Below are 22500 nucleotides of genomic sequence, written 5' to 3'. Positions count from 1 at the left end.
CAAATGTCATCCACATTCTACCTCAGAGGACACCGCTCATAGAGGGAGAAGAGAGCAGCTTACCATTACTAACGTATTTAAAATGAAAATTTTGTAAAAAAAAAAATTACAGTAAAACTAGATAAGGTAACATTTTAAACGATAACGAATAAAGATTTGTACCTCACGATGATAATATTGTTATGTGCCCGGAACTGTGTTTGTTGAGTGGTCGCTTTGGAACCACGACCTTGCAATTTTGACTGGAAGCAAATTGGATTAAATTTCATCGTAAGTTACGTTGGTGTACGTTGGTTTTAGAAGGATCAAGTAGGTACAGAAACCTGTTTGGCATTTTTACAAATTAATTTAATGGTAAAATCGTGATGCACACCGGCTTAGTGCCACCGCTAGTTCTCCGTCCTCTACCTTAGGGCCTTAGGCTAGGCCTAGGTATCCCAATTTGACGTTTCGTGTATAGGCCCTTTTACAATTTCTCTACAAATTGCAGGTACTGGAAGCCAATTGCTGTAAATTTCATCTTAATTTACGTTGGTTTTATAATGGCAAAGTCCACAAGCCTGTGTGGTACCTAAGGTAGCTAGCTATAGGTACTATATATTTTTACAAATTATAATTTGATGTTAAAATCGGGATGCCCACGGACCTGACTACCCTAGTACCTAGGTACTACTAGGCTATCCCAACTTAACGTTTTCGGGAGGCATGGGCCATACTACCTAGGTATTAGAAGTGGCCAGTTGGGGATAACCACTGATTTTATGGCCTACATTATTGATTTCTTGCTGTAGGCATGGCCTAGGCTACATTCTACTGTAGTGCCTAGGCTACTTTTCATTTTCATTTTTTTTATTACAATGACTTTTTTTTCTCCTATAGTACCTACCTATTGCCCTTTATCTAACAAAGTAGGGTAAAAAACCGCATGGTACAGGGGTGGACCATGTACGATCAATGTGTACAACCCCCCAAAAAGTACGTTATAACGCGTCCTGACATCGGAGATGGGCATCAGACGCGACTTGTTGTTGGTGAGAAACGGAGCTAAAGACCTCTACTCCGGTGTCAGGACGCGTTATAATGTACTTTTCTTGGGGTTGTACACATTGATCGTACATGGTCCATCCCTGTACCATGCGGTTTTTTACCCTAGGTCCCCTATGGGTTGGTCTTTTGCTCGAATTTTGGGTGGCCAGAAACCAGAAAGTAGCCCAGTTGATTGCACAGACAAGAAGCGCCAAAGCTGCGTTGCCCAAATTTTAAGACAAAAGTCAGAAGTGTAAATGGCCCTAAGAGTTCATCTAAGCGGTTTGTGTATGCATTCAGTCGAAGTCGTGAAACATTTTATCAAGTAGGCTACTATATCCATAGGGGCACCTCATTCCATTTACTGTAACACAATTTATATTCTCATTCTTTCATCTTACTTTCTACCGTTTCCTAACAATTGTTTCACAATGCTACTGCAAGGTTTTCCTCCTTTTAAAACCTTTTTACTCCATTTCCTTCGCAGCACCGAATGACCGTATAGGTCCCAGTGCTTGGCCTTTGGCCTATGGTTTATATTCCATTCCATTCTTATAATTAGGCTATGGTGCAAAGAGCTGACAAGGCAAAATCAATGATACATCTTGGGCTTAACCTAACTTGAATGTAACCTGTGGTGTCTAGTGCTACATAGGTAATTGTTTCCCCCCCCACTTTTTATTCTTTTTCCTCTCCCTTTTTTGTGAGCTGATCCCCCTTAGTCAGGGGATGGGTATGTGCAGAAGGGAAGGTGCCTACTCCAATTCTTTCTCCTTGGATGCCAAGTCGGGTACCCAGTCTGAGCTCTTACCTAGTGAGACCTTTGATCTGTGTACCCTACTTGGCCCCAAATATGTACTGCTTATTCTGTGGAAGTTCCAGGTGTACAGTTTCACCAGTAAATGGAGATTTCCACTATGAGTGGAGACTTACGAAATGTTGCAGAGGTTGATAACCTCACATTTCTTAAGCTTGCAGAACAGTTCCAGTTGCTTTTGTGACATGATCCTCCTGCCTAAAGATTGAATTTCATATAGGATAGGTGGTGGTTTTATATGAAGGAAAAAATACCAAATTTTATGGGTAATTTGTATTTTTCTTATACAGTGGTCCCCCCGTATTCGCGGGGGATGCGTACCAGACCCCCCCGTGAATAGTTAGAACCCGCGAATGTTTGGAACCCCTATAAAAATGCTAAAAACAGCCTGTTTTGTTAGTTAAAACTCAAGAAAAACCCACTAATAATTTTCATACTTGGTTTTTTTAATAGTTTAATAACAAAAAGTGCATTTTATGATGAAATTCACAAAAAAACCCAGGAATTTGTGGATATTTATCATAGAAAAATACAGTGAATGCGCGAATTTTCCGCGAATAATGCAGGGAAACGTTCCCGAGAGAAATCCGCGAATGTGTGAGTCCGCGAATCTGGAGAATGCAAATACGGGGGGGTCCACTGTATACGAACCAAAGGCTTTTATAATCCCACGTCAGGCTACCACATATGGTCCCTATTTGCTGAACTAGAAATTGAAGAGTTACTGAAAGATGTGTGGGTGGTATCCAACTAGTATTCACCTGCCTGCAACCAATTATCCACCTTAGTGCTAAGCTTCAATGACTTTTTACAGGTTATATTAGGAATATTGTAGAAAATGCCTTGGTTTGTAAATCTAAGAAACTTTCAATTTACGAACAGTACATATCATTAAAATTTTGTAGATTATCTTATTCACGATACCTAATTTTTAAATTTTTTTTATTGATGAAAGTCTTGAAAGTTTTATATAAAATTGACAGTACTGTATTTCTATTTACAGTTTTTGAAACCATCCTAATTGCTGCCGGACTGGGAAGGGTAGACATTTTAGCTGTGGTATGATGGAGGAAGAAATACAGGAGGGAACCTCGGCAGCGGAAGAAATTTTGGCTCGTCAACGTAAAGAGAAGAAAGAGTTGCAAGGTAAGATTTATGTATTTCTTTTTCTTTGTAAAATATGCTGATATGAAGTGAAGAGTATTTTAATTGGAATTTTTAGGTATAGCTGATGTAAATATATGAACTTATTGATACTGTTAGTAGTTTAAATTTCTTATGTTCTAAATCTCATTTCGTGTTTGGAAATAGAATTTTTATATAATTAAACCAGCATACAAATCATTCAGCCATTGACTTATGTAGGATTCACTCAAACTATTTTGAAAAAAATTGAGGAAGTTCAGAGATGGAAAATTGATTGATCTTGCAGCGTGCCAAGTATGTACACCAAGAAAGTGAATATATTACCTGTTATATACTTAATAAAAAAAATTGGTACTCTACATAAAAGTCTTTTATCATTGATTCCAAAGAGGACATAAAGCTTCATCTTTATGATATATCTTAAGTGAAAACTGGTTCTGGTTTGGCCATTGTAGCTTGGTAAAAAGACAAGTGCCTGAGGAGGTGGTGGACTCGCACTAACTTGACTGTCAGCACTGCGTATTCATTTTGCCAAAGATTTGAGTGTACAGCATCTCAGAATTATGTAGTCTTATTTTGACCCTTTGCGTGTGGAACCTTTGCACACCAAGTTGGAGTGGCATTTTTAATTAAAGAGGTCACAGAACTCATCCATGAGGGCAATGGTTTCAGGGCTAGTCATCAGTACTAGAAGTTCTGTATTTGGTGCTCTATGGATTTTGCTCTCGAGGTCTTGCCATCATTTTGACCACTGTGGGTATCAGGGAAATAGTAGTTAAGTCTCTTCATTATCGATCACTGAATTCTCTCATGTAGTCACTAATCCAAACAGCTAACCCAGCCTTTGAATGCCCAATAGAAAATGCAGAGACCATCTGTTGTGTATGTAGTCTCATCAGGTTGTGGACTGATGTGTAAACCTAGCCTGTTGGATAGTATGTGTGTGTGTGTGTGTGTGTGTGTGTGTGTGTGTGTATGTATGTATACATGCTTATGTGCACAACACATTATTTGCTAAAAATCCTAGGAAATAGCTCAACTGTGGTATTTAAAATGATTCATGCCATGCAGAGTATTGCCATTTGCAAAATGATGCGTACATGTAAGTCGTGTAAACAGTGTTGTATATAAACATTTAGTGTCTCTGCTGGCAGGGTTTTAGTATAGGTAAAGGAATTGTATGCCAGCATTCATACATGAAGGGTCAAATGTTTAGTTATGTACAGTCATTTTTGTGTATTTCATTTACAGCCAAAATCCAGCAGCTCAAGAAAAGTATAAATAAAGATAAAAAAAAGAAAAAGGAAATAACTGCAGAAATAGCACGTCTTGAGCAGGAACAGCAGAGTCGCCATTCAGAAGAACTTGCTGCAATAGGTCATAAAGAGGGATTAGAAGGTCAGCAGGAGGAGGTCAGTGTGCTACATGAAATTCATAATTGTTCTTATAATCAAAAAGGGAACAAAAAAATAAAAATATAAACCACCCAAACTAGGAACATGGAGAACTAGGCAGTGGTTACTGATAAGTGAGCTAGTTGATCTATGATCTCCCCAAAATCACCCTTCTGTCTCTCAGAAGAATGGTAATATGTCTGTTTTTATTGCAGAGTAATGATACAGAGATCTCGACTGAAGTGACAGAACAAGAATCGGAAGTTGATTCAACTGAGGGTCATGGCACTCAAGGACCAGGTTAGTTGAGTTTTGCAGCTATACGGTATCTTCATGTGGTATTGTTTTCATGATGGCTATGGTAATCTTTTGCCCTACATTCAGTTCTGGTGGGGACAAAGATAGGGATGTTATTCTGAAGGCTCATTTGTAACTACAACCCCCCCTCCCCCCCTCTTCCTTGAGTCAGTTTGGCAATTTATCAGATAATAGTTGTACTTGGGTTTAAGCATACAGCATGATTTATTATAATTGTTATTACTAATGTGTTAAACCAGAATTTTGATACATTGTTTTTGCATACCTTAGATAAAAAACTACAGTACTAAATCTATTCATATAGTAATAGTACTTGAGTACAAGTTGAATTCTAGACTGTTGATGAAACAGTTGTATCCATTGTAGGTTAAGCATCTGTTGATAGGTGCATTCTATTCATCTCGCCTATCTTCATCATTATTCACCTTTCCTAGTCGGGTGGAAGAAGCATAGCCAATATAGCATAAGTAAAAGTGATGGTCTTTTTTAGGTGAGAAAAAAATTATTTTAATTTCGTGTAGTTTTTAAAATACTGAAATATAGTGTGTTTGCTTGAATACTGTATATTGATTGGGCCACCTTACATTAACAGAAAAGAAGATGAGTAAAGCAGCAAAACGGCGTCAGAAGAAAGCGGATGCTAATCGAGCTCGTGAAGCCCTAATACGTGAGGAAAAGGAAAACAACCGCTTTTGTGCTCGTAATGTTGAAGCAGCTAAGCTGAAGGCTTTACTAAAAGCTAGGAAGCTAAAGATGTTTGAAATAAAACCTGATGGCGATTGGTAAGTCATATATATAAATTTAGTATGTGTGTTTCAGGCAATTATTTAAGAATATACTCAGTTTTTAGTATGTAATTTTCTTTCTGCTGGCTTTTCAAATAACATAGTTTGTTTTTTATTGATGGTATAGTTACTCAGTATCGTAAAAAGTTTATAGGAGTTTTTTTTAAGCATTTTTTCTTGAAATCGTAATTATATCCGTAAAAAATACATTCTATTGGTCTTTCATCAACATGTAAGGCAAAATGTTAGATTTCAGTAGTGGTGATTATTGACTTTTTTAACTGTGAAAGTAATTGTTTTTATAAGAATGCAGACCTTTGCCTTTTATATGGACATACCTTTGGTGAAAGCTGGTCAGTCATTAAACCTTGGTAAAAAGATAGTTAACTAGCAGGAGGTGAGAGATGGGGTAGGGTTTCATGGTGTTCAGACGTTTTTGCAAACTCGCACCATGGCTGGTGCTGAAGTTGAAGTAATTATTTTATTTAAATGGTTAAGACTTTGGCTTGTGTAGTACAATGATGGCATGTGATGATTCTTCAAGAAAGAATAATGATCGTGGTTGAGTGTGCTAGATTCTTTTCACTTGAACAGATTGATACATTCACCACCTCTTCCCAGTTCTGCCCTTATCTTGAATCCTGCTGCCTCTTCTGGGATGGTACCTGCCCATTCTTTCCTCTTGGTGAGGAAGGTATGTACTCTCCTTGGCTGTTGTAATGTTAACTTATGCTTCTTCCACTGCTTCTGCCTTTGCTGTACTGACTCTTATACTTCCTTAGGAGACAGAGGAACGGTAAGGGCTTGGCCTTCTTTGGACATGCTGATGGAGCCCTCCTGGAAGATATGGCTTTTGCCAAAAGTTCCTGAAACTACACTAGTCTCAGTGGACTCCATCACTTCAGGGCTTGTCAAGACTGAGTGGTTTTTTTTGCACCTGAGAGTGTTGATAGACTCGCCTCTTACCAGTTCTGTGCCTATAATGACCCTTTCTGTTTCTTCTGGGATAGTGCCTGCCCATTTTTCCTCTTGGCGAGGAAGATATGTACTCTCCTTGGCTGTTGTAATGTTAGTTTCTGTTAGTTCCATCGCTCCAGCCTTTGTTGTACCGACTCTTATACTTCCATAGGAGATGTGTGCACTCTTCTTGGCTGGTGCTGTGTAATTTCTGCTGCTTCCACTGCTCCTACCTTTGTTGCACTGACTTTATACAGTACATCCTTAGGAGATGAAGGAGCTGCTAAAGGATTGGCCTCCTATTGCAATTCTGGTGGAGCCTTCTTGGAACATTGGTCCTCACTCAAATGTTCCTCAATTATACAGTCTCAGTGGACTCCATCACTTTAGTGCTTCCCTCCCCTGCCAAGACAGACTGCAGTATGAAGGTATATTGTATATGTAGAAGTGTACATTTTTATCTATAGGCATTTCTATCATTTGTTGGACATATTGGACCCAGGCACAAGGGTCTACTTTGACACCACCTCTGAAGAGTTGGCTTTCTCCTTAAGGCTTCTCCAACCATGCTAATCTTTAGTCTTACTCAGTGTCGTGGATCTATCTTCTGGCAGCAATACTTACCAGGAAGGATCCAAAGACAGGTAGGAATATTTAAAGTCTGACAAGAAACCTGAAGTTTCCTGGGTGAGTGGATGTTCCTTCAGTTGGACTAACCCACCATCCTTCTCTATTTGGGAATCAACTAATTTTAGCATTGGGTAAGCATCATCCCAAATAATGAAAAATTTAATGAAATGTATATTATTTGGTTACTTACTAGTATTAAGTATCCCCCCCCTCCCCCACACCTCTTGTATCTTAGAGGTTTGTCAAGAAGAATTCTTACTGGAAAGAAAAACATTCTATGCACACCTGATGAGCATGTGAACTAAGCTCATCCAGTGACCAGCAGATTAGTCAGTTGCAAAATATGATATATCAATAAATATGACCTCATTGTATTGTATTAAGTTCATAGATCAAGGAATGATTCAGGTATTAAATGACTACCATGTATCCTTTGCACAGAATTTAATTAGTGCCTCCTATCTTTACCAAGTTCCTTTAGAATTCAACATATGAGATTATCTTTAGAATTCAACATATGAGATTATCTTTGATGTTATGCTATTTATCCCATCAAGTCTTACTAACATCCTAAATGTCTGTCCAGTATTGTAATATAATTTATTTTTTCAACAGTATGTATGCAGCTATGGCTCATCAAATGACAGATGTAACAGTCTCATGGCTAAGAAGTAAAGCAAGCCAGTATATTCGTCTTCATAGTGATGACTTTGGTCCTTTTATCACTAATCCAGATACTGGTGAGCAGTTAACCCCTGAAGAGTTTGAGGAGTATTGTGACCAGATTGAAAACACTAATGCCTGGGGAGGGCAGCCAGAGGTAAGAATCATTTTATATATAACTCTGGTTATGTACTTCAGTATTGACCCCCTTTTCAAAGTAAAGGCTAGGTTTCCATTATACAGTATTAGTAATTTATTTACAAATACTGTAACGTGTTTATACCATGAGTTCACGATTGATATTATATGGAAAATCCCCAACCGATGTCAGCAGGGTTACATTTACAGCGTTCTTTTCACCATCTACAGACTGGAATTCTTGAAGTTCCATCACACCTATACAGTACTTAATATTAATTCAAACTGTTCAAAACAAGTTCCTGGACAATCAACCTCCCTAGTCTTTTGCTGAGGTTTACATAAAATCTGTTTATTCAATTTACATAAAATCAATTCCTGAATTGAGACAAGAACATGAGAAGTCACACTACAAACCAGTATACAGTATAGCAAATTGGTGAACAAAACACTTCCATTGTAACATTTCAACAGTAAACATGCTCTAACTTGAGGAAGCAGTCTGATGGTAACAGTGGCCTTCTATTCTTTAGTGATAAAACATTTAATTACAACCCGTAGTCTTTTGAGACATTTGTAATTTAATGATGGTTAAAAAAAGAGGCCAAACTTTATGAAGCAATTCAGCATAGATTTGGTACATCATTTTGCAAAATATTTGAATCATTCATATTATCCTAAAAAATATAAGGTAAAACTAAGTTTTTGTTGAAAGGTAAGGTATTAAGTAGAGTATATTTGTAAATTTAAAAGAAAATGTCCCAGTGCTTGATCAAGGAAAATGAGCAAGAATAAGAGTACAGCTGAGAGGGTTATGTCTACCTTTCCCAGTAAGCAATGAAATGTGTTAAGTAATGAAGGTTGGCAAATAGTTTACACAGTCAGTACTTGGAGCAACTTGCTTAGATTATATTGTATATAAAGTCATTAATAACCTATCGTAAGTGGTATTTCAATCAATTTCAGAGAAATTTCCCAAAATGAATTGCATCTAAAATATGTGCAGTACAATACTGTACAATAAGATTAATAATGATTGGTATTATATTTGTGAATACTCTCCTCGTAGACTATTTAGTCATGGTGCAGCTCAAGCAACTGAAATAATTTGTACCGGATACTCATGAGGAGACTCAAGCCAGTCAGATTGAAGGTGAATGAACGTTAAGTTAATGATCTGGGTGGACACATATATACAGTATTTGTACCAGACTATTCGTGGAGACTTGCTGGCCACAATCTAGAACCTTCCTTTTGTGTGGTGTTTACTTTGAATCTCAGCACATACTACGTGTATCAGTGAAAGTTACATCTGTTTTAGACTGTAAATTCTTCTCATTGACACAAACCATCTTAGAACATTTGTTTGTTTAGAACATATAATAATCAGTAACAGAACTATTCAGTACTGAACATTTCATGTATATTTTTTGTTTTATTTAATTATAAATTTATATTTCTTGAAATTCATGTGTTAAACATGATTGTTGATTTGACATAAATGTTCTTCTTTACAGCTCCGTGCTCTCTCACAAGTGCTGAAAAGAAAAATTGAAGTCCTACAGGTATGTGATATTAGTTGTAGCAAATATTTACTTTAGTGCTTTTTATATATATTTATATATATTATATATATATATATATATAATATATATATATATATATATATATATATATATATAATATATATACATATATACATTACATATATACATAATATACACACACACACACATATATATATATATATATATATATATATATATATATATATTATATATATATATATATATATATATATATATATATATATATATATATATATACATATCATACATACATATATATATATATATATATATATATATATATATATATATATATATATATATATATATATATATATATATATATATATATATATATATATATATATATATATATATATATATATATATATTATATATATATATCTCATTCGAGCTACAAATGTCCTTTAATATCTAATTCGCTCTACCTCGGGAATTGATATATTTTCATATAGTATGTACTGAAGGGGAATTTTTAGTGATAATAATTTTCGTCCCCTCATGGGGATCGACCGCCGTCCAGTGGACGGGAATGAAATCAGGAACGGCCAGTGACGTTATCCAGTCTGCCAAACAGGGAGGCTAATAAGTTTTATATTGATTTCTGGCCTAGGTCGAGTGAATTTGTAAGGCCAGAATCGTAATAAAACTTATTAGCCTCCGTGGTTGGCCGACTGGATAACATCACTGGCCGTTCCTGATTTCGTTCCGGTCCCTGGACGGTGTTTCGATCCCATGAGGGGACTAAATTATTATCAACTAAAAATTCCCCTTTTCGGTACATATATGAAAATATATCAATTCCAATTCCGAGGTAGAGCAAATTAGATATTAAAGGACATTTGTAGCTCGAATGATCTATATGAATCACGGTGATGTGATATTATTATATAAATAAGGGATTTTGACGTAAGGAAAATCTATTCTGGGCGATTGGCTCGTGTCGCAGCCAGGAAATATCCTTTAATCTATTATTTCTAGGGTAAATGTACTAAAAACACATACCAGAGAATAAATAAATAAAGAAAAAAGGTCAGTATAACTGACTCGCTCACCCTCCAAGATGGGTGTCGGTATGAACACTATGGAGAGTGAGACCACTACCACGAGCCAAATGCCAATAGAATTCTCCCACTACAAAATCCCTCCAAGAGGGGAGCCGACCCACAGAGTGGGCAGCAACTACTACTACTACTCCATCCCATGCGCTGCCGACTGCTGCGCCTCTGGTGGCCATCCTGAAGTTAGCAGACAATCTTGGGCGATGGGATTGGGTAGGGCGGGACTTTCGCTGGCGACACGAGCCCAATCGCCCAGAAATAGATTTTTCCTTATGTCAAAATCCCTTTTCTGGGCTCAGCTCGTGTCGCTGCGCGAAATCGTACCAGAGAAATAGCACAAGATTGTAAACAAAATCAACAAAATAAAAGGAGGTCTCAAATAAAAGGTAAAATAAAATTAAAAGAATATAATTGCTATAAGGATACATATACACAATGATACAAAATAGAAATATTGCTTGAATTACACTTAATTCTAATAATATTTCTTAACTTAAGGTAATTTACATATATACAGGGGTAATATGGCATATATGTACAAAAATGGTATCTGTGTAAAGCTATGTATCAGAAATCCAGAGCAATTAACATAATAAGTTGAACAAAAACAAACTCAATAATAATAATATATAAAGGATGTATATAACTTAATATACAAAACCCGTAACCATTACAAATAAGATGTATCCCCTAGCATAAAAATAAGGGGATGACATCCAAGAGATCAATATCCATAATCAACTGTGAGTCCCTAGCAAAAAAATAAGGGACACCCACTACATCATCATCAAAGCAGCTAAGACACAAGGTGACCGTAGATGAACAAGGCAGGATAGACGAACTGTTGGGTGAGGCAGGTAGAAAGGAGGACTGGTTCTTCTACTAAAGATTAGTGGAGTCAGGGGAAACTATGTTACCCGCTGCTACTGCTGAAAATTTCAGAGCTTCCAAGGACTTAAGTAATGACGTTTGAACACTGTCGGCGATTTCCATCCAGTATACTTTTTCAATCATCGAAGTTCATATTTGGAAATAGTTAATTGAGGTGGCTACTGCCCTGACATCATGTGCTTTTGGGAAAGAGTCAGGATTGGCTTGTTTAATGAAGTACAGGATTTTGTTGCCTGATGCCTTTAATAGATAAAGTACCACCTTTTTCTCTCTTAAAGAGAGGACCCGATGAGGATGAGGAGGTCCTAGACAGAAAGGCTCGTAAGGTTGAAAACTGGGCAAAGAGATACATCTTGTGGAAGGGGTAGAACCTTCCATGGTTCCCACCTCATCAAAGGATCTTCATTCTTAGCTATAAAGCTACGTTCCGGAGAAAGTAGCACTTCCCCTGTGGGAAGGAACTGAATATGATCCGAATCTCTGGATAAAGCCGACAGTTCTGAAATTCTAGCTCCTTGAGGCCAAGCTTAATAAAATAGAGTTTTTTCTTAAGAGACTTATAAACGAGCATGTGGCATTATTGGTTTCTGAAGCCAGCTTTAGAACATCGTTTAAGAACCACGATACTGACGTAGGCCTTACAGAAGGTCTAAGTCAGCACACGCCTTGGGAATAGACGAGAAGTAGGAATCTGTCAAGTCTATGTTGAAACCAAATTGAAAAATCTTTTCAAGGCTGACTTGTTTGTCGTAATCGTGCTAGCTGCTAAGCCTTTTTCAAATAAGGATCTGAAAAAGGATATAGCTGAATTGATTGTCATGATCCTAATATCTGATTCTCTCAGGAAGGTTGCTAACTTTTTGACAGCAGCATCATACTGTCTCAAAGTTGAATCTCTTTTATCGGATTCCAAGAAGAAGAATATTTTGAGGGTCAATATTCGCATCCCTTTTCGCTGCAAACTTCATGAAATCCATAAAGTTAGGGTTTTGAGAATCCCTGAGGAAGCGAACACAGTCTTCGTTTGTACTGACTGGGAGAGCCTGGGATTGGGGATCCGAAGAGGGCGAAGACCCAGTTCCAGAATTAGAGGGTACCAATTGCTCTTCGGCCAGTCTGGGGCTACTAGAGCCACTTGACCCTTGAATGTCCTGAGTTTGTTTAACACCTTCATGAGAAGATTCACTGGAGGAAAGACATAAATCTTCTCCCAGTTGTTCCAGTCTAGAGCCAGGGCGTCCGTGGCATAGGCCAGAGGGTCCAGGTTGGGGGCCACATAACATGGAGTTGTGGTTCGCTTGAGATGCGAAGAGATCCACCTGTAGACCTGGAACTCTCTGAAGAATCCATTGGAACGAACTGTTGTCCAGTGACCATTCGACTCTAGAGGTACTGATCGGGATAGAGCATCTGCTATGACGTTTCTCACTCCAGCTATATGAGTGGAGGAGAGATGCCACTGAACTTGTCCGCCAGGGAGAAGATGGCTACCATGACATGATTTAGATGACGTGATTTGGAGCCTCCTCTGTTTTATACAATGTACTACCACTGCGCTGTCCAGGACTAGCTTTATGTGGGAGTACTTTGGCGACGTAACCTTTTTAGAGTCAAGAACACTGCCATTGCTTCCAGTACGTTTTATATGGAACTGACGGAACTGAGGTGACCACGTTCCTTGAACCTTCTTGAACTGGGAATATCCTCCCCAACCGCTTAATGAAGCGTCGTGTGGATGGTGATCCCTGGTGGAGGAAACTGAAGGGGCACTGACACCGACAAGTTCTTGACTTTGCGGCCCACGGCCGGAGTCGATTCTTTAGAATCAGAGGGACTGAGGATAATTTGTCCCTGGACCTGACATTTTGCTCGTGAGCGCCAGATGGTTATTTTCTGTTAGGTCTTTCAGTTTGGCTTTCATTAGGATGTTCGTCACTGATGCAAAACTGGAGTTGAACCCAGGATCCTTTCCTGAGTTCTTCTTGACGCCAGTTTTGTGACTTAGAAATTGCTTGACTGACTTCGCTATTTCCTTCCTCTGGTGATGGAATCGACAGAGTATGGGAGGATAGATTCCATTGAATGCCTAGCCACTGAAAGTTTGACTCTGGAGTGAGTCTTGATTTGGTCCTGTTTATCTTGAAGCCTAGATATTCCAGGAACTGAATCACTTTCAGTGTTGCTCTGTTGCATTCCTCGACTGTTGAAGCCCAGATCAACCAATCGTCGAGATACGCTACTACCATAAACCCCTTGCGATCTTAGTTGTTGAACTACTACTTCCGCCAGCTTCGTAAACACCGGGTGCTACGTTGAGCCCGAAAGGAACTACCTTGAAGGAGAATGTCTGGTCTCCTATCTTGAAGCCCAGATACGGACGGAAGTGTCTTGCAATAGGGATATGATAGTAAGCGTCTGTAAGATCGATAGAGGTGGTGACGGCCCCACGGGGAAGTAAGGTCCGCACCTGCGAGATCGTGAGCATCTTGAACTTGTCGCAGCGAATGGCTAAGTTTTAAGCGGGACAAGTCTAAGATTACCCTTCTTTTTTGTGAGCCTTTCTTTGGCACGCTGAACAAGCGTCCTTGAAATTTTAACCTTTTTGATCTCGCTATAGCTCCTTTCTGAAGGAGATCCTCCGCATACTCCGTCAATTCCTTGGAAGGAAGTTGGCGGAAAGGTCTGGATGGGGGTGGGGTTCGCTAACCAGCTCCAACCCAGGCCTTTTGACACAATGCTCTGAGCCCACTTGCTGAAGTTCCACCGGTGGCGAAAGTGAAACAGCCTCCCTCCTACCTGAAGTTCCTCATTGGTTCTGGTAGCCTCCTCGGCCTCCCCTGAAATGTTTTCCTCTATTAAAGGGACCTCCCGATCCTCTCCCACAAAAAGGATCGCTTACCTCTGCCTCCCTTACCCGAGCGGTCATACTTCTGTGAAGCCTTGACCCTCGAAGACCTGGTTGTAGGCTGGAGAGAGGGCGTAAGAGGGTGGAGGGCTGAGGCTGAGGGGAGATAACATCAAATCGCTGCGACTGAGCCTTTGAGGTGGAAGGGTTGGGCTGTTTGCACCAAGGGAACAGCCGGAACTTGCTGAGAAAAAGCGTGGCTGCTTCTTCTGGTAGGGCTGGAAACGTCTAGGTTTCCCTTTGAGCCTTACCCTTACCGGCTTGATCCTGTCGTCTCTTTGCCGTAAGACCCCAACGGTCTTTAAGGCTCTGGTTCAATCTCGTAGCCTCGACTGAACCTCCTTCACCATCGCTTCTGGGAAGAGGTCTGCTCCCCGATGCTTGACGTAAGCAACTTATTCGGCTCGTGCCGAATTGTCGCTTCTTGTAGGACATGTTTTTCCTACCAATTCGTCCTGGCAGTGGCGAACTCAAACATATCCGACTGCACCGTTTGAGTCAGAGATTTGGTAAGAAGCTTGAAGAGTGGCTCCGACCCATAGGCAATGGTAGCCACCTGGTCATAGCCATGGAATTAATAGACCTGGCTAACCGTGATTTGGCATCGAATTCTGCCTGAATAAGGCTATCTGGAAGCCTAGGTAGCTTCTCACCAAACTGCTCCATAGCACAGTCTGGTTTGAGTTTGCCAGCTGAGAAGGTGTTAGGTAAATCTTCCCACAATTCACCGGCTGAAGGAAGTAAAGGAGACTAGGATCTGCTTCCTTCAGTTGAGGCATGGAATCCCCCTTCTGGGCTGCTGGAATAGTAGTTGTCGCGATCTTTGTCAAGAAAGGGAGCGGGGTACTCTCTTCCATCGTAAAGATCGTAAACGGACTCTTAAAAGGTTGGATTTCGTGTTGGAACAATCCATGTCCTCTAGACACCTGAGCCATTCTCTCTGAGCTGGTCACGTGAATAGAGGACTGTCTCCTTTGGTACTTTATCATCCCGAGTCATGGCTGAGGCGGTGAGCCTGGGCGTAGCCGATGAACGAGGCTGAAGGTCTTCCGGGTAGAACTCGAAGTCCTCAATCCTCCGAGTTCCACATTTCCGGGATAGAAATAAGCCCGTCTTGGAAGGGGGCGTATGACGCTACTCTCCAAGGCTTGTTCATTGAGAACGGAGGTAGAGAGTCATACGGGGGTAGCTGGGCTCCACCTATGTTGAAAGGTGGAGGAGAGGCTAGAGGAGCTTGGCTCAGTCCGGCTATAATGTTTGTCCCTGAGAGGTAATCCTATCAAGAACAACCAAAGAGAGATCATTTGTTCCATGCTGTTTGTTTTTCAGAGACCCAACCAGATCGCCCACTTGTTGTAACAGACCAGCGTTGGAGTCCAAAGCCGGAGCTGCTGCGGAGGTGAAGGGTGGCTCTGAACTGGAACCAAGGGTAGCGGAACTGACGACTCCGCTGGAGTGTGAGATCTCTCCCTGGAGGATCTACTCCTCGAGGACTTAGAGCCGGACCCAGAAGCTTTAGATCTCTCTGCTCCGGGGTTTCTAGCCGGAGACTTACGAGCAGAAGATGACGCCGAAGCCGTCTTCTTAGATGACGACGACGTCTTCGTCAAGGTTTTCACTGCTTGACCCTTGACCTTGGGTCTAAACTGAAGCGTCAGGAGAAGTATATAGTTCATTACCTGTAAAGCCTTGGAAGGATGGAGAGGTTGCAGGGGTGGGTAGAAGAACCAGTTGCACCCAAGGGCATCCCTTGGGTGTCCAACGTACCTACCTCGACCAACAGGTCGTCTACACCTACCATAGGTTCCACATTGATATCAAGCGTCGCGACTTCCGAGGAGATGTCCTGGCCTTGGTCCGTCAACGAGGCAGCCAGCTGTTGCTGGATGAAAGCGATAGTCGGGGCCGCCGCCTCTGCTGGGTCGACGTAGCCTGTAGCCTTGGCCTCCGGGGAAGATTAGTACTGCCAACCTCTTCTCTAGGATGTAGGGCATACCCTTGGCGGCGTTCTTCCCAAAACCGCCGACCCAGGCCCGCAGGGTTGCCAGTGCGGTATCCCTCACAGCCGGAGCCTGGAAGAGAGGGTATTGATTAGATTTTAAGAATAACTTAAAACTAAACCCAATTTTAAAGCTTAACTTAAAAAATTATAGGGGCTATAAGACCCCTGAATTTTATCATAAGTTAGGGTGATTAATGTAAAAACTTAAGCACTATAACAAATGAGGACCAGTTACCGGAGTTGGAATACTTACCCCGTCTAAGAGCTGGCTCACCAGATCGTAACAGATGGTACACGTCTCGTGGTACCAGACCTGGATGTCCCCGTGCGGAGTCGCGCATGGAGCATGGGACCGGCAAACTTCGTGTCCACATGGGTCTTGAAGTGTGGCGGCGCATCCCGGATGCTCACAGTTGGTGGTCTGTAAGTGAAAAGACACATGAGTATCTTAAAGACTATCACTTACAGGCTAAAGGACAGAAGAACTCCGTTGCATGCCGGAGCTCGGAAAAAAATTTGTTTGGGCATAACCCCTCCCTTATCGCCTGAATAGGCTATAACCCCGGAGAGGTCCGGTGAGAACAGGTAAGGGAGGGGGGGTGGTTTAAGGTACTTAAGAATAAACTTACTAGTGTTTAACATAATAGATCTTAAACCTAAAAACTCGAACGTACCGGACTAAGTCCAGTGCGTGGCGGAGTGTGTAACTCAGCGAGACGGAGTGGTTAGAAGGGACCAACTGTATGCTCCGGTCCACCCTGCTGGGTGGACTAGCACCTTTCCGCTGGATGCCAGGTCTCCGGTGGTAAAGGAGCCCTAGTAAGGTGGGAAAGAGCGAGAGGACATACAGACTCGGGCTAGTAACGGAGCGACGGGGTAGCAAACGGAGGGGGGAAAGGCCAGTCCCCCCCCACCTTACCATCCGGCCGGACCGAGAAGCCGGAGAGGTCGAGTCCAGTCTGGGTCTGTCCCGTCCCTCTACTCCCTCCGCCTGGGGGAGAAGGGAGGGCAGGCTCGGGTATGCGGAGCGAGCATGGGCAGACCGACCCACCCCCCCGACTCTATAGAAGAGCGGGAGGGGGGGAAGGTGACTGGACAGGCGTCTGGCTGCCTCGTGATCACGTAGTGACCACGGGGCGGCGGTAAGAACAAAACAATAGACCACTAAGCCTAGAACATAACCAACTAATCAGAGAGATGCTATCGGGAAGCAACCGAACTGAAGAGCGGTAGCATATAGGCCCCTATGGGCCATAACCTAGGCTAAGCAAGCCAGACGCCTAACTAACCTAAACAAATATCTATAAATAAATCAAATGAATAATAATGAAAGAAAGAAAACAACATAGTAGGGAGAAAAAATCCAGGAGTGTACGGACTAACCCGAAGGCAAGTCTACCACTCAAAGCTAGCCGAGGCCGATACTAAGAGCCGTGGCTAGGGTCTGGATGGAAGGAGCCTACATAAGGTAAAAGACATGCATGCATGACAAAACCGTGTAGACCGTACCCTAAACAAAGCGGATAATTAAAAATAGAGCGTACTTAAGTAAGGGGATGTTCTGGGTATGGGCGACCAAGAACGAACCCACCACGACGCAGAACCGATGCTGCCATGCTTCCGACCTAGAGTTCGTATTTATACCTAAAAAACGGCAAATACGGGCTCAGGGCCGGAAAAAAACCAAATAGCAATAAACACTGAGTACTTAACTTAGCTGCTGCGATGGCTGCCACGCTCCGTGGTAAAAAAATCCAAAGAAAAGGGCACAAAAAACACCGAGTAAAAAAGGGCACGTGTGTATCGTGTTGCGCTAACTGAAAAGGATGGCCACCAGAGGCGCAGCAGTCGGCAGCATGGGATGGAGTAGTAGTAGTATTGCTGCCCACTCTGTGGGTCGGCTCCCCTCTTGGAGGGATTTTGTAGTGGGAGAATTCTATTGGCATTTGGCTCGTGGTAGTGGTCTCACTCGCCATAGTGTTCATACCGACACCCTCTTGGAGGGTGAGCGAGTCAGTTATACTGACCTTTTTTCTTTATTTATTTATTCTCTGGTATGTGTTAGTACATTTATTACCCTAGAAATAATAGATTAAAGGATATTTCGCGAGCGACACGAGCTGAGCCCAGAAATATATATATATATATATATATATATATATCATATATATATATATATATATATATATATATTATATATATATATTAACATACAGTCGACCCCCCATATTCGGGGGTTTAGGTTCGACAAAACACCACCCACGAATAGCGAAAACCATTGATATATTGGGAAGCTTTATAACTGCCTATTTTTAATAGTTCAAACAACAATAAATCTTAAACTATCATCATAAAACACTTTAATATCATTTCAATATCATTTCTCAGTGGCGTAGCTGTAGGCGCTATAACGAGGTGAGATAATCGATTTCGGGAGCTGTAGCCACCGGGAGGGTTCACTATAAGGAGGTCCTCTTATGGGAGGGTTCACTATAAGGAGGGGAAATAACTGATTAATTACCAGCTCAAAGCTTACAAACCTGTTTCTTTCCACAGGTTTACGTAAGTTAAAAAATATATTGCAATACACCCCCTGAACACCTGAACTAGCCCTGGTCACTTACCAGCCCGAACCATCATTTATTAAAAATTTACCAATCTTTGGTTAAAATAAACGATCAGTGTTGCCAATCTCCTGGCAAACACCCTCGTTACCTAGTACCAGCCCACCGCTAGTAGCCCTGCCTCACGGGCCGGTCACACCTGCCCTCTCACGTCAATCACTTATCGTTCGCGGTGGAGTACAGATGTATCCACAGCGAACTCCTTTTTGGTCTTGCCCGGCCTTCATTTGCACCTTTGATTTGATTGAATTTGGTGACGAATTACGCATCCCTTTGGATTACGGTTGGATTGCTCTTAATACCTTGTCATTAGACATTGATTCTGCAAAGGAAGAAACAACACAGGCTACGACAACGACTACTGCATCCTCGGCCACGACATCACAGAAAACGACGAGCGGGAGTTCAACAACGTATCGTCTTTGCCAACAATGCAAGAAAAGGATGAGTACCCTATGACACGATAGTCATTCCTTATGCATAAATTGTAGGCCTGTTCAATATAATGTAAAGACCAGATGTTTGATATGTCAGGAGTGGTCTTTGGACCAGATGTTAGGGTATCTCAAACATAGGAAAGGTCTCGTATTAAGAAGTAACTGTAGGCAGGAAGAGACTAACGTAGATCAAGATAAAGACTTAGAGACAGTGCTCTTTAAGAGACTTGAGAGTACGCTGACATCGAGTATGACATCTCTGTTACCGATTTTATGTCAAGATTATGTAGGTAGATCGAGCAATAGGGATACTGAAATTACTAATCGTTCTGTTCCAGCTCCCCTGCCTGTTCCAGAATCAGCCCTAACCGTGCTGGGGGTTATGGGGATCCGCAAGCCCACGGGCAGGATCCGCCGTCCCCCCTGGCGCGGAGCAGGCAGTGTTGGCAGCAGATTCCCCTTCCTCGATGACATCTCTGTTACCGATTTTAGGTCAAGATTATGTGAGGATAGATCGAGCAATAGGGATACTGAAATTACTAATCGTTCTTTTCCAGCTCCCCTGCCTGTTCCAGAATCAGCCCTAACCGGTGCTGGGGGTTATGGGGATCCGCAAGCCCACGGGCAGGATCCGCCGTCCCCCCTGGCGCGGAGCAGGCAGTGTTGGCAGCAGATTCCCCTTCCCTCGATGTGTGTAAGTTCTCAGATGATAAAAACTTAGGTCAGTATAGACGAGTAGGGATAATAGGCTACATAGTGTTTAGTTTAGGAAGAGAAGTGCAGGCTTCTTCGGGTCGGGTCGGTTTTCTATTAAAAGTAGTAGTTTTTAGAGGCACAGTGTCCTTAGAGCATCTTTAGGCTTTTTTCCTGCTTCGAGTTCCTTGCATCAGAAGCTTTAGGCCGGGGGTTGGTCTTTCAGATATGCTCTTCGTCTTTAAGGTTACTTTCCTCTACGTATACGCTACGATTAATTGTTAATATCAACTAATTCTCCGTTCAATGCATATTGACTTACGATATTCAGTATGAAGAGAAATCGAATAAAATTAACTACGGTTAGCCTAGTGTTCACGATGATATATCGTATGCATATTCAGTAGCCTAGCCTAACCTAAAGTATTCGCTGTACAACATATCGGTAGTTATTTTTATTTTGGCTAACGCTGTAGGCTTAAGGCATTCTTGACTTCGGATAATTCAATACAGGTGTAATAGAAAACGAACGAGGAATCCGATCTGAGGATAATTAATATGAATGTAATCGAACAGAATGAAGATCGGATTATGTCCGACTAAAGCATTATAATTGTATTGTGTATCATCATATTGCGTAGTATAAACACTAAACTCGGCAGTCATTCACGCTGGAATCAGCGGATGACGAATACGGGTTTGCGTCGCCGTATCCATCTCATTCTCTCCTGATTGACTAAAATGACTAACGTAACAACACTCTCACTTATGCCAAGTTTGTACAAACGTCTTAAAGGAGACGTGTCTTCAACTATGTTGACATTTAATATAGCCAATGAGGTATCTATCTTGGGGCATATAATCATGTCAGATACAAGGAATTTGTATGTATGAACGTCTTCATACGTTTAACAGACTATTGCCGTCAGTATTTACATTGAGCTTATGTCAATTACAGTTACAAATTATTACCAGTCGTATTATCAAATTACAATGACAACTGAAATTTATATTAGGCCTAATAAAGTTAATTTAATTACCTTTAAATATTATTTTATTACTTTTCAATTAAATTATAATTACACTAGCTTGTCGTCAAACAGCACTATTGTAAGGAGGTGTGGTTTAGACAGACAAGGATGCCGGCTAGTCTATTTTTTTTTTTTCTCCTTGGCTTCAGATTCAACCATATCACTTGGTCTCGGCTAATGTTTTTGTCCTTAAGTAGCATATTAATGAATATCTGATATTACTTATGTAACGAAGTCATCTGTTTCGTCTTACGATGTAATTTAAGACCAAAATTTGACTGATACGTCTCATCGGAAGCTAGTTTTTCCCTCGGGTTAGATGGCGTTAAATTTAGGATTCCGTTCGTTTTTCACTCGTTTTCATAGTATTTACGAACCTTCCACACTTTATATACGTTATTAATCCTTTTGTCTGTGTGAAAACAACAGTAATGAGCTCTTTCATACTATTAGTTTTCTTTTACCACGGCTGCGTTGGAATTCATACATAAGCTCGGGACTTCTGTCCAGGTTGCTGATGAACGTAATTTTGCCTTATTAGCTTCAGCTGCATTTATAACATGAATACAGTAAATACCGTCCCACGCGGATGAATACAATAACGGATGTTGCTATCGGATTCGATTACTGTCACACGAAAACGCTGATCAATACAATAAAGTGATGTTGTTATAGGAGTCGATCGCATTAGCAACAAGTTCTCGTTCGGTTGTTCATAGCTGTACGGAGTTATACGAGTATTATCGTTAAGATAATACCCTTTTAACTTGCTGCAATTTGCGGAGGTGGAGATATTAGGCGATCGTAATTTCTCTCTCTCTCTCTCTCTCTCTCCTCTCTCTCTCTCTCTCTCCCTCTCTCTCTCTCTCTCTCTCTCTCTCCTCTCTTTTTCCTGATTTTATCTCTCTCTCTCTCTTTTTTTCCCTGATTTTATCTCTCTCTCTCTCTTTTTCCCTGATTTTTATATTCTCTCTTTATCCAGACGATTGTGTTTCTCTCTCTCTCTCTCTCTCCTCTCAGTCTCTCTCTCTCTCAGTCTCTCTCTCTCTCTCTCTCCTCTTCTCTCCGTCTCTCTCTCTCTCTCTCTCTCACATTTTCTGATTTCATTTAAATTTCTCTTCCATATTCTCTCATCCTATTTTCCACGCTCTCCTAACAACTGGACTCATTGTTGCAACAGAGGTTTTTTCTTCTTTCACACCTTTTCAAAACTTTCTCAATTTCCCGTTCAGCGGCTGACTGACCTCATAATGGTCCCAATACTCCCGGTCCTTTGGCCTAAATTCTATTTTTAAACCCAACAATCTTGCTGTCTGAGGTTAGTATTAGAGTAGGGAGCGAATATTCGGAATATGTATAAGGTATTTCAATTGATAGTGATTTATATCACAAG

General features: G+C 41.1%; 1 protein-coding gene across 5 annotated transcripts in view; it reads left to right on the top strand.

The window, feature by feature from the left end:
- LOC135198554 (deubiquitinase OTUD6B-like) overlaps window positions 1-22500 on the top strand; it is a 29177-nt gene that overhangs the window by 385 nt on the left and 6292 nt on the right. For 4 of the 5 annotated variants that reach the window (XM_064226248.1, XM_064226249.1, XM_064226246.1 and 1 more), the window contains exons 2-7: window positions 2847-2989; window positions 4241-4401; window positions 4599-4683; window positions 5294-5483; window positions 7689-7893; window positions 9392-9439. In XM_064226248.1, the coding sequence (XP_064082318.1) occupies window positions 2905-2989; window positions 4241-4401; window positions 4599-4683; window positions 5294-5483; window positions 7689-7893; window positions 9392-9439 (774 nt within the window). In that variant the 5' untranslated portion in view covers window positions 2847-2904. Of the gene's footprint in view, window positions 1-133; window positions 271-2846; window positions 2990-4240; window positions 4402-4598; window positions 4684-5293; window positions 5484-7688; window positions 7894-9391; window positions 9440-22500 lie in introns of those variants that run through there. The other variant, XM_064226245.1, reaches the window with a different exon arrangement.

The sequence above is a fragment of the Macrobrachium nipponense genome, chromosome 22 (genome assembly GCF_015104395.2).
Source record: "Macrobrachium nipponense isolate FS-2020 chromosome 22, ASM1510439v2, whole genome shotgun sequence".
NCBI lineage: Eukaryota > Metazoa > Arthropoda > Malacostraca > Decapoda > Palaemonidae > Macrobrachium > Macrobrachium nipponense.
The sequence above is the reverse complement of the archived record's forward strand: the minus strand, read 5'-3'. Positions and strand labels throughout refer to the sequence as shown.